The sequence below is a fragment of the Akebia trifoliata genome, chromosome 5, assembly GCF_017979445.1.
Source record: "Akebia trifoliata isolate Shusen 1 chromosome 5, ASM1797944v1, whole genome shotgun sequence".
NCBI lineage: Eukaryota > Viridiplantae > Streptophyta > Magnoliopsida > Ranunculales > Lardizabalaceae > Akebia > Akebia trifoliata.
This window is the reverse complement of record NC_141379.1, coordinates 3,621,094-3,634,263: the sequence shown is the minus strand read 5'-3', so window position 1 is coordinate 3,634,263 and position 13,170 is coordinate 3,621,094. Positions and strand designations below refer to the sequence as shown.

Here is a 13,170-nt window from a genome sequence, read left to right as displayed (position 1 = left end):
ACTATGATTCAATTCAGTTCTCTTGACCTTTTTTTTATTATTAGTGATTAATTATATTTCTAGTCCTAGAGAATTATCGGTTGCTGTTAAAAAAATTTATTGAAAAAAATTAGGCAAAAATCTTTATTCTTCCAGCTGAATGATGAGGCCAAAAGTGTGGAATCCATCTCCGCTATTGCAGATTTTGCGTAGTAAGTCTTTTAAGGTTTTATTTCTAATTCTTTCAATTTTCTTCTTTTGGTTTTTGTATATTTCAACTTGTAGAGAATCGTAGGTGGTTGTTCAACCACTTAAGATTCTACATAATTACTACAATGAAAATGAAAATCACCTTTACCAAAATCTAAAACTCACAAAACACAGTTTGAAGAACCTATTGAACTTGAAAAAAGGGTAGAACAGTTGTTTTCTACGTATTGCTTTACATACATTTTGTATATCCAAGTACAGAAGTCACAAAATTTTACGAAAGAGATAGGTATTTTTTTGGACTTCTTCATATGTATTTGGTAAATTCAAGTATAGAAATCACAAAATTCAGTTGATAGATTGGTATTTTTTTTCATTCTATGTATTTTCAGTTGTATCTCAGGACATGTATACCTGAAAACTTGCAGTCTTCATCAACTGGCAGACGGGACATACATCAATAAACCCTTCACAATCCTTACACAAGCACAAGTGCCTACAAGGCAGCAACAAGATTGCGACCTCCTTACTCTTGCACGCTTTACATGTCATCTGTTCCTTTAGCCCCAGATGAATCCCATTGACATTTTTCCCACCGAATCCATCTGGGACGCTCAGATGGTTGCAAGACGCCGCATCATCAACCTCGCTCTCCCCACAACCGTCCTTCCCTTGGTTAGCGCCCCGTGCTATGGCCTTCCTGAGATTGTTCTTCAGGACATTTACTACCGACTCATTGTACTTGGCTTTGTAGTGCCAGGATTGGGCTTCCATAGATACCTGCTTTATTCTCTCAACCAGTTCCCCGTTCTTATGGTTCATGTTATATATCTCCATCTCTTTCTCCTGTAGTTTCTTCCTGAGTCCTTTTTCTATAGCACTAAGAATAGAAGCCATGTGTCTCTGCTTCATCTCCCTCACTCCCTTAACCATGCATTCTTCCTGATCACCAAGTTTCTCTTAGCATGTTAAAACAGCGATTTGAAAGCTAACACTACTATAACTGGGCTTCCACCCATAGCTCAGTTGGTTTGACACATTGCAAACCAACTTAACCATCAAAAGAAAAATACTACCGTAATTAATCTTTGTCTGAGTGTCCGAGACAATAAAATTGTTCTATAATCATAACAAGCAAGATCTCTTACATCCCTAAATGTATGAAAGTAGGAATGGTTTGGTACCTGAACTCTGATGTAATGGTCGAATTCTTTCTGTTGTTGATCGATCTCGCTCTTGAGATTGTCACCAAGGGAAAAGACAACAGGAAGTGTTGTTGCCATACTTCCACTTGCAGAAGCTACAGTGGGGTTGTGTTCATTGTCGTCACGTGACAGCCTCAACCCAGTTGATATAGGGTTTGCATTAGGAATAATTGTTGACCAATCAGTCACCTCTTGATGGGAGTTATTATTTAAGGAAATCTGAAGCTTTTGGTGCCTCGAAATATCTTCGGCCTCCCTGCCTTGATTAGTTGGCCGGCTTAGGGCAGAGAGACGTTGGTTTCCAAGGTAGTTCACTGGATCAACACTACAGCTTGCTGGGACTGTAACATAAATTTGGCATGATACTCTCTTGATAGATTGGGCTAAACTCCCAAGACTAAACAAGCTCAAGACATGCAAGGAAGGTAGTAAATTTACGGTGAAAAGGGAACAGAATAGCAGTGTACTAATAGCATTCAAATTAATGAAAACATAGCATCGGCATTAATGATTCGGTACCATTATCACCACCTATACCTTATTACAGGAAGTCTTGCTAATATACATAGTGATAGTGATTAATGTGTTTGAGAAACATATTGGATATTTGGATCCCACCCACTGGTGTTATCCTTCTTGTCTGACTTGGGTAGATGACATATATATATATATATGGGTGACGTTCCTACGACCCATAGTTCGACTCACATTGCGACACCATTTTTGTCTTATATGAGCAAAAAGGTTTGGAATGGGCTGATTTTTTGTGAGGATGATCTCTGTGATGAGGGGATCATCCTTGCAAAAAAATCATCCCATTCCAAAACTTCTAACCCCATCAAAATTGATTTACAAAAATTGGACGGTCTAAAATTTTTCAACTTGTAAACATGGGGCTAGAAGTTTCATAATGAGCTGATTTTTGGCAAGGATGATCTCCTCACCATAGAGATCATCCTCACAAAAAATCAGCCCATTCCAAACATTTTTGCCCATATAAGACAAAACACTGTGTCGCAATGTGAGTAACTTTGTGTCTACGGAACCCAACCCTATATATATATTCAGACTTAGTCACCCCTTCCAACACATGCCAGGTGTAATGGCCTCTTAAAGCACCAACGAGATGCCCAATAATGTATTCCTTTGATACAGAAACCAGAATACCGGATCATATGGCAACACAGTATAACAAATGGCAAGGGTTTGGGCTTGTCTCTCAATTGGTTAACATTTTGCACTACAAGTCTACAACCATAAAACCACATATCCGATTCCAGCATATCTACCAAATTAGAAGCAGCAGAAAACTAGGCGGACAGATGTCAAATAAGAAAGTATTGAACTAAATAAAAGTAATGATCAAATATCCAAATCCACATATTGGGTGAAAAGAAAATACAAACTTAGATGAAAGATGATTCCCTACCAGCAAGAGGTTTGGACATGACTCAATCTGCCGACTTAGGAGATTTTCTAGAACAAAAGCCAATCCGTGTGAAATTTTATTGTATATGAAGGATAAGGGCTATCTAACGTGGAGTGAGGACGATGCTAATCCAGCTTCCACCAAAAACCAAACTTATGGCCATTTGATTGTCATGGCATTGAAGGAAAGCTATGGAAGGAAGGTCAAAGTTGAAGGCTCTCTTACTGCATGGGTGCCATAGCAATGGGTGCTGTTGTTGGATGAGTGGGACGAACACATCCGCATTTGCTTGTTGGGTTTGCACCCAATTATGCTCGAGGTTTCAAGCAATTGCACTTTCGAGGTGAAGCCCGTCATTCCTTTGGTGGGTTATACAGCTTCAAGAGGAATTCCATAGGACATCACATCCTTAACAGCATGGGCATGAGGTTAGGGAATCATCTACATTTATAAGCATCCTATTATCGCTATCTTTTCAAAAGTCAAAAGTTGAAGTTCACAATTGAATTGTTATGATTACCAATTAAGTCGACTTCTAACCAACACTGGTATGAGAACTCTTCCATGAAACATCCAATCAGGACAAGTTCAAAGAAATCAATCAAAACCCAAAGGCAAAGGCTGACCATATTTAGAAATAACAGAGATCCAAAACAATAAAGAACACAAGCAGGTATTAAAAACAAAAACTAAGGCCTATATGAAATATCATGTTGAAACAAATACATAGCTAACAATGCAGTAATTTTCAATATAACCAAGTACAATGTCCAACCAGATCAATAACTAGGAGGAAAAGAAAAAGTAACAGGCAAGGTAGCACTCACAATTTCCAAACAACTGCAGCTGAGTTGATGCGTCAGAACCGTATTGGAAACGATTTTCCTCCAGCGCTAGAGGAAAACCAGGATTACTATTATCACCCCCATACATCATCCTAAAAAACCCAAACTATGGCCATCATAATCCCTAATTAACAAACCATAAAACTAAGAAGAAAAAAATGGAACATTTATAACATTATATGCAGAAAAAATACCTCAAAATTTAATGCTTCAGAGAAGTAAGAATATCTGAAGTAGAAACAGATCCAATGTATCTGCACAAAAAATTAACCTGAATAAATTCATCAAACCTATGAACATTTGAGACAAATTCAAGCAGATTTAACTAGGCGTCTCAACCTTCTCTTTGTTGGTTTGTTAAAGAATTAGGATTTAATGAAAGATGATCAAATTCCTCTGAATATCCTCCCAATCCAAACAAAGATATAATTTAAAATACAAGATGGAAATGAAATATCTCGTAATCAATCTAAAAGAAGAGCATAGAACGTAGATCATTTAAAGATTCAAGATATACACAACAGATTCTCAGATCAGATCAAAACCATGAGCCAGAGCAGATATAATCCCTCTCGAAATATAGCACAAAACTAGAATGATATTTAACAACAATCATTAACCATAAATCCGATCTCAAATACATCAGATCAGAAACATTTCCTCTTGTACAAATTCAAAATCAGAATTGAAATCAAGAACCTGAATAAAAGGATCTCCAGATTACCACAACACGCTATAGTTTTAATCCAGATTCAAGACAAGCAATCGCATCGGATCCTGCAATCCTAAAACAACAACAAAAATACATCAGATCAGAAAACATTTCCTCTTGTACAAATTCAAAATCAGAATTGAAATCAAGAACCTGAATAAAAGGATCTCCAGATTACCTCAACACGCTATAGTTTTAATCCAGATTCAAGACAAGCAATCTCATCGGATCCTGCAATCCTAAAACAACACCAAAAATCAGTTTTATATATATATATATATTTAAAAACTAAATAAATGCGTTTTCAGGTTTCATTTCAAGAAGACAAGAACGAACTCGATCGAATATCAAAGACAGAAATGCAATCTATAATACCTCCATAAATCAAGATTCCACAAAAAAATCAGAACGATTGATCGATCGATTCGGATCTCTCCGCCACAAATCTAAACCATAAAATCAAGAAAAAAAAACAGCATAAAATACGTTATCGTCTCATTTGGAGAAATTAAAAATAAGGAAATAAAGCTTTACAAGATATAAACCTCGAAATCTGATCTGGTCTTCGGTTACAGAGACTGATCGAGAATTCTGGAGACGAACAGGTTTTGGTATCTCGCTCATTGTCTCTGACTCTCTCCCTACCTATCTTTTCGTTGTCCCAGCAGTTGAGACTTTTGTTTCAGACATTAATTATGCAATGAATTGACTAAAGTACCCCTACTTTGAAAATAAATGACGGAAGTATTTATTTTCAAATGCTTTTTTGAGATCTCTGGATGTCAATTATTCGTTTGTTTTACAAAAATACCCTTTCCCAAAAATATTTGAATGTTGGATATCCAAAGATAATATTTGATTTTGAAATGTTGATTCTTTCAAAAATATTTTAAATAGTATTAGAATGTTTTAATTAAGATTTTCTCAAAAGAGATTTTGAATCTTGACATCTGGTATTAAACCTAGATCATTTAACAACATGAGTCATAGGTTGTCAGTTCGATACTCAGTATAAGCAGTGTTTTCTCGGGGTCACTCGTGAGGGTGCACCCTCACTTACTTGGTGTGTGTGATGTATAGACGTTGCATGTGATAAGGTAAGGGAACCCAAATGTCAACTCAGCCTTGACTCTTCCTGTCCCCCTAATCAGACATAAGTTTGGACACCCTCATCATAAAAAATAAAAACTATAAATTTAATGAAATGATGTGACTACTTGTTGAAGGAATGATTGTATAAAGATAGCGACGATGGGTTGTGGTGATAGTCCTCCTCGAGATTAGTTGTGGTGCGTGCAAGCTGGTCCGGACACTCGATTAACAAAAAAAAAAAAAAAACGTATAAGAGCCTTGATGCCCTATTTCAAGGTGTGAGGGATCCTTCCCTCACTCATGACAATTATATGATGACGTATTATTGTGTCTCATCCTATTTGGTGTTGGCACTTTTATTAGATGTCAATTATTATTTTTCATTTACTTGTCAAAGAAATCAATGCTTTTGATACACATAAATAAAAAATTACAATCAAATTTTCATTTACAAAATTAATTTCAACATTTTCATCATTAGCTTTTCAACGTATGTGTGGATTCCAAACAAATGATGAAAATGAAAAACTTTTTGGACAATAGTTTCACCAAGATTTACGTAAAATATTCTTCTATTGTAAGATTTGAATGATGCCATGTGCCATGGAGAGGATAGTGGGAGAGAGTCAAAAGATTGCTATCCATCCATTATATATGTATTTAATCTAATTCAAAATTAATTGAATTATCATCAAAACAAAAAAAATTGGGTCCAATAAGGACCCAAACCAATAAATATCGAATCAATTATAGATCCAATCCAGTTGTTTCCAAATTAGTCCAAGGACTCTCTTATTGCTATTCGAATCCAATTTATTTGACACACAGCCCTTGTATATTAGGATAGGAAATTGTGTATTTCTTTAGGGGTAATTTGGTCACTCTAACCGTTAAAAAAGAAATGTATTTGTGAATAAGGGTATTTATGTAATTTGAAATTGTCCTAATCCTCGCGTCTCTTTTTATTCTTTTGCAAATCGTGGCGGTCTGTACGAAGGGGATCAACAAGAATTATATAAAAGGCGGGAAAATCACGAAGAAACGGACTGGTGAAGATGGGTGGGTCCCAGTTGGGTAAGTTTTGGCGGGTGACCACAAAACGACAAAAAGAAATCGGTCATGGCAAGGTATTTATTTAGGCTCTGGCTATCTACACCCAATTTTTTTTTCCGTCACACCCGCTTAGTCGTTAAATGTCAAATAATATTACGTAAATATCATTTTGGGAAAAAAAAAACATTGGCCATGACCAGGAATTTATATATATATATATTATATATATATATATATATATATATATATATATATATATATATCTATATATATATATATATTATATATATATATATATATTATTTTGGGTTTTATTATGTTTTACTATATACACCCACTTAACACTCATCAAATAACAAACATAATTTTTTCCTCATTCGAAGCATACCAAATCTTATTGAAACATTCATATTAAAAAATTCTATTAAAATTCAGTCGAATCCACATAATCAATTGATTTTTCTTCAGAGATTCATTAAATGATCATGTTTTGATCCATTTGTAGGGATATTATTCATTAAAATCCGATTTTTAATAGATAAAGTGAGTTTTTATAAATGTAGAGTCTCACCCATTTCGTGATCTTTTGGGGCATTTGGATGGAAAGAAACGCTAAAACTTTTGAAAGAAAGTCGAGTTCCATTCAAGAGATTTCCTTGAAGATTCTAGGTTTATTGTTTTTTTGGGTGTAAGATCTTCAAAGTGTTTAAAGGGATCTTTTTAAAGATTTTTGAGTTCGTTGGGAAGTTGTTTGTAACCTTTCAAACACTTGACTTCCTTTTTGTTCTTTTTTTCTTGTTGTTATATGTCGTCTTAGTTGGTTTTCTCGATCTTTCCTTTGTATTGCTTTTCTTTCTCCAAATTTATCAAAAAAGAAGAAGTGAGTTTTTATAATTTATTTTCATCATCTTTTATTTTTTGAATTATTTTTAATCATTTTGCAAATGAACCATGTTAAAAATCGATTTTATCTTTTATCGTTTACATTATTTTTTTTTCAAAATTTCCAATATGTTCGATAGGTCAATACTGAACTCATCAACACTATTTCAGTCGGTACATACCGATTGCATTTTTTCACATAAGATCCCCATGTAAAGAACTATTCAATATGTACCTATCATATAGTAACATATTTTTCAGCATGTTTCTATTGAATTTATCATTCTTAGATCAATAGTTACATATCGAATAATTTCTTACATGAGATACCATGTGAAAAGTGTTTCATATGTTATTACCGAACCTTTTTAAAAGGAATCATGTTGGAGTGACCTCAAGATTGTACATCATATCACACTTCCATCTTAGGAAAATGCACTTTGAAATACAATATTGAGGTCACTTCAACATTATTATTTTGAAAATGTTCAATATATATTTATCAAAAATTATTGAAAGGTTTCGATAGGTAACTCTTTATTTTAAAATTAATTGGTAGGTGAAACTAACTGACAAATTTTTGTTGCATACACTCACAAGTACAATAGGTTAAAGCAATAAGAGGGTGTAATGAGCTAAAGAGTGGGTGTAGGTAGGGCATCCCATTTATTTATCTATATTTTATTATTAGCTTTTAAGTTCATGCTGCATCTTCTTTCTTCTTTTTTTTAAAAACATATTATTATTAATGAACAAAATATTTATATTTTTAATTACTATAATACAAATGAATCTACCGGCATGATATGCATATAATTTTCAATTTTTTTAGTACTTAAACTTTTAATCAAATTCATAAAAATATTAGATTTAATCTAGTTAAAATGTATGAAAGAACAAGACCCATAGCTCAGTTGGCTTGACACATTGCAAAACAACTTCGAGGTCGTGGGTTCAAATCCAGCTTAGTCATAAATAAATTTAAAAAAAATACAATTTGACGTCAGCTAGCTTAGTTGGCACAGTCTTTGGGTGATGATACCAAAGACTTGGAAATGGAAATATTTTCGAGTCCAAAAAAGACAAATCTTACAATCACAAGTCGGGTTGAAGTTAATTAGCAGTAAATGAAAAATAAAAATAATTAACTGACCCAAGAACACTCACAAGCCAATCTTTGGATTTATTTGCCAATCCTAAACTTTTAAATGATCTTGATAGCAGGGGCAAAGCTTGGATCCAACCTTAACAAAAAGGCGTTTTTGTGCGCCTTATTGGAGGCATTTGACTCTCGCAAATGTCAAATAACCAGTGTGACCTCTCGCCTCAGCACACGGCCTAGCCGTAACAACAGGTGAACTAGATTTCTCTCTCCCATTATCGCATTCACTTGAAGGCTGCCTCCTTTTGCAGGGAAGAGACCCAAGTGATTCATTGTTGTCACCCCTACCACAGTCCAGCCTCCCTTCTCGGATTTCGTATGAGCGGAGTAAGACCTCGAATGTCCTTATATCTACACACAAAAGCACAACAGAATGTCTAGTGTTGGTGAATATACCCAATAAGGATTTTGTTGGGGCAATCATTGGACCGATCATCAAACTTGTAATAGAAGAAAATCAAGCTTGCTTTCACAAAATTATCCACAATGGGTAACATTCAATATGATCCTTAATATAGAAGTTTTGAAATGCTGACATTCAAACTAGGGCTGTCCAATATCATAAACTACCAAATCACAATAGCGCAAGCTGTGTTTTGGAGTCATGTGCCCTAAGGGGGCATCTTAAGATGCATTTAAAACACCTTGAAAATAAGCATTGAGGGTGTTTTCGGTAGTTTTTATTTTTCAAGAATGATGAACGCACGCGGTCTGTACGCGACTGATGTGGCAAGGGCACAGAACCACAGATCTTTTTCCGTGTGTATCCTGAAGAAAAAGATCTATGGTTTTGTGCCCTTGCCACTTCAACCATGTACAGACCGCGTATGATTTACAGCATGCATTCATCACGACTCTTTATTTTTTTATAAGCCATTAAGGTAGTAAAATAAGTCCTGGTGGTGTATTTAATGCATCTTAATGTGTCCATAGGGCACATGTTAACAGCACCCCCACCCCATTATTATATCTACCTAGTTATATTCATACGGTTGGTGTCAGGACTTCAAATTCCTTGCTAGAGAAACACTTGCCAAGTTGCCTCGAAACAATAATTTTAAATTTCAAAACCAGGAATATGAGGTGTAGTTAACAGACCTGTAAAATTTGCTTTGAGAGTCTCACATGAGCGCTGCACTTGCTCAATGCATGGTGAGAAGGAGCATAAAATCCCATCTTGCTTCAACATTTTTCCAGCAGAAGGTATGGCCAGCCATGGTTGGGGAAGGTCAAGGAAGACTGCATCTGCCACTCCAAATAATTTATCAGGAAAACCCTCACCTTGAATATCTCTAACCCCTACTGTAACTAAGCTGCTCAAGCCAGTCCTCTCAAAATCCTCCCTGTTGTGAGGGAAAAAATGGAAATACATCGTCAGCTTTTGAGATAACCATGAGACTTGGGCACAAAGATTCATGTACACCTCACTCGGAAGATATATTAAAAAGCCATAACTGGAGTATTTGAGATGCACTTGTTCTTATAGAAGCATGGTTTCAAATCTCGTCCGAGACCGAGATGGTTCAGCCATCTCGGAATCATTAACAAATGAGAAAGATTTACATGGCATCGCAGACTTCACCATCTAGTGAGATAAATGAGATGACTCGGGCGATATTTTGAAAATCTTGGACAAGTCAACCTGGATTTTGTATATTTTGATTAAAATAATTAATTATTTTAGAATTTAATTGTTTATTATATTAATAAAACATGCTTTTCTGACTAAACATTTCTAATCGGCCTTATATATAATAAATAAATAAAACTATAATTATTTTCATATAAATATATGTATGAAAAATCATTGTAAACCGTGTTAATGGGTTATCTCATTTGAGACAACTCGGTCTTGTCCATGAACGAGACGAGACATCCAACTGAGTTTTGAAACCCTGTATAGAAGAGAGCCAAAGGCACATCTTTTTCTTTTCTTTTTTCCAGTAGGTAAAGAAATTTATTGCTGATTTCAATGATAATGAAGAAATCCGAGACGCGGAGAATTTGAGACATGCTTGTCATTATGGATGACAGTTCAAATCACGTATCTCATTTTAAAGAACACTTGGCATTAACGTAAACGAGTAAATGTGTAGAATCCTCCTGGAACATTTTTTTAGCTAAGGAAGCAAAGTGATTAAATAAATATGAACAAATTGATAAACAAATCCTACTGGAACATAATTGAGTCTCCATTGACCATTTGAGCATAAGAAGCTCAGAGCACAATCTGAGTTTTTGAGTTCAAAAAAGCTTTCCAAGTAACTAACATGCATTCGAGTGTGCAGTTGAGTTCTTCACTGCCTGTACAAGTTTCTTGAGATCTTAAAATAACACAAACCTCCAAGTCTCAACCAATATGAACCAAAACACAAATACAAATATCACAAGTACCTCACAGAGAAACTGATATGTCCAGGCAAATTAAACGCATTGTAGGTAAAGAAAGAAAGACAAAAAGGGTCTAAAATGCTCCCATAAAGCATTTAAATTAGGGGTGCAACTTGGTTCTGTTCGAGGCCAAATCAGAACCAATCCAACATAGGTCGGTTCCACTAAATAAGCGAAACGAATTGCCCATAGAACCAAACCGAACTAAGGTCGGTTTGGTTCAGTTCTATGGGTTGCCAATATCCTATAAACCTGCTTAGAAGCAACACAATTTTAATGAATAAATAAATAATGAACCTGAAATTTCATATAATAAGTCATTAATCTATCCATAAAAAAAATCATTAATCTATGTCCTAATTCCTAAAGAGTAGTAAGTCATTAAGGGTTCGGTTCTATACAAGCCTCGAACCTTGAATCTCGAACTGAACCTGGTTGGTTCTCCATTTTCTTAACCCAGAACCGATCCGCAACTTGTTCCAAACCAAACCAACCCAACCCAAAGCCACCGGTTTGGTTTCGTTCTCAGTTTGAACCGAACCAAGTTGCACCCCTAATTTAAATCACATCTCAAAAAGAAATATATACATCGAGCATCAGTAATTAAAAAATTTACCTGGCTGAGACTGCCCTTTGTTCATGAAAGTCGAACGTGTAAACATGACCCATAGGAGCCACGGCCCTAGCCAATGAAGTGGTGAGAGAACCACTTCCGGTGCCTGACTCGAGAACCAAACAACCGGGAATGATCTCCAAGTATGAAATCACAAAGCTTATATCCGCAAGATATAGAATTTGAGTCCTGTGGCTTAGAACCAAAGTCCATAGCTCGGGAGTTGGAGCTAAAAGGTAAACAAATCCACCCTTGTTGCTCAGAACCTTGGATCCAAATGGCTTCCCGATCCAGTCGGAATGTTTAAACACACCAAACCTGTTCTGTAATTCTGAACCTTCACATACTTTGATGGCCTTCATGTTGTCATGCCTCATATATACAATAACCAGATCTCCATTGCTAATTGGGCGTTTAAAAGATATCTTTTTAGAGGGATCGACGGGCAACATTTTTGTAATCTTGTATAGAGTACAATTCCCTGCCAAATATCAAAACCATAAATCAGAAAGAAAGAAAAAAAATCCATTGTTGAGCTTTAGCCTTACATTTACAAAAATATCTAAAATAAAAATGCTAAGAACACATGCAAACACTAGAAACCCAACTGTTTCCACTAACAATTAAAACTACATGAATTTTAATTTACAAGTTTAAAGCACAAAACTTTCATTCTATTAAGATTATTATCTCAAAATCAATGAAAAAATAATTTCCGCAATCACATAAGCTCTTGTAGAGGTTTCAGAATTAAAGGGGGGGAAAAAAGGAACAAATTCTTGCAAAATTACATGAAATTTTAGTTTTTTTTCTAGGAACAATCGAAATAAACAGAGAACAAGAACCAACTAACTCAAAAGAAGAACAAACATGAACAATAGTAATCTTCAATGCAAAAGGAACAAAGTAAATAATAATATACAAATTTAAAGAGAAGTCAAGCAAAACAAGAGTTACAATAGCTTATGAGATTGTTGGATCTTATAGCGCCGTACCTCAAATTAGTTCCCAGAAATTAATCTCTCAAACTCGTCTATACAACCCTAACAACTACTTGCCACAAATTATTCAAATCTATAACTGAAATTATTCAATCTGATACGCCACAAAGCACATGTCACGATTAATTCAAGCATCCAGATTACATACACCAACACGAAAACGAAAATCAGAGCAACATATTAAACTTCTAATGCGCAGAACAACAAAAACCTCACAAAATCCACCAAAAAACGCAAAAATAAAAGGAGAAAATCATAAAACATACAATTTCGATCCAAAAAAAGCTCAAAACAACAGAAACGAACAGATTCTCGAGCAAGCACTTAAACAAATAAAATTAAAAAGGAAATAAATAAACAGAACTTGAAAATACCTAAGAACGAAGCTTCAAAAGCAGAAATCTAGGGTTTTTTTTTTCCCTACTCCCGTTTCTTCAGAAGCTCGAGTTTCGATCGAGCCTCCGAGTTTTTAAGGAACGAGAGAATGCGAGTCGAAGAAGAAAGAGCCTTACTATCTCTTGTGCTAATGCAAGTGCGACTGTGCGAGTTGAAGGGTTGTGCTGGAGACTTGAAGAGTTGGTGTGGCAGGAGAAGTT

The 13,170-nt window shown here is 35.2% G+C and overlaps 2 protein-coding genes across 14 annotated transcripts; both read right to left on the bottom strand.

Moving 5' to 3' along the window:
* Nucleotides 1-536: 536 nt before the first annotated feature.
* Nucleotides 537-5,082, bottom strand: LOC147401060 (E3 ubiquitin-protein ligase BOI-like). 13 transcript variants are annotated; one of them, XM_086442181.1, is made up of 8 exons: nucleotides 4,926-5,082; nucleotides 4,756-4,826; nucleotides 4,559-4,619; nucleotides 4,368-4,453; nucleotides 3,863-3,939; nucleotides 3,651-3,774; nucleotides 1,374-1,735; nucleotides 537-1,131 (listed from the first exon to the last, which is right to left on the bottom strand). In XM_086442181.1, exons 6-8 carry the CDS (start codon nucleotides 3,757-3,759, stop codon nucleotides 589-591), a joined length of 1,014 nt encoding a protein of 337 aa, XP_086298307.1. In that variant the 5' UTR covers nucleotides 3,760-3,774; nucleotides 3,863-3,939; nucleotides 4,368-4,453; nucleotides 4,559-4,619; nucleotides 4,756-4,826; nucleotides 4,926-5,082; the 3' UTR covers nucleotides 537-588. The 13 variants fall into 13 exon arrangements, with proteins under 13 accessions (XP_086298307.1, XP_086298303.1, XP_086298308.1 ...); XM_086442177.1 differs by having other exon boundaries at nucleotides 3,863-3,922; XM_086442182.1 differs by having other exon boundaries at nucleotides 3,863-3,922; nucleotides 4,393-4,453.
* A 3,274-nt stretch (nucleotides 5,083-8,356) lies between these two features.
* LOC147401059 (S-adenosyl-L-methionine-dependent methyltransferases superfamily protein) lies at nucleotides 8,357-13,147 on the bottom strand. The gene is made up of 4 exons (XM_086442174.1): nucleotides 12,949-13,147; nucleotides 11,577-12,054; nucleotides 9,668-9,912; nucleotides 8,357-8,920 (listed from the first exon to the last, which is right to left on the bottom strand). Exons 2-4 carry the CDS (start codon nucleotides 12,023-12,025, stop codon nucleotides 8,679-8,681), a joined length of 936 nt encoding a protein of 311 aa, XP_086298300.1. The 5' UTR covers nucleotides 12,026-12,054; nucleotides 12,949-13,147; the 3' UTR covers nucleotides 8,357-8,678.
* Nucleotides 13,148-13,170: the final 23 nt, after the last annotated feature.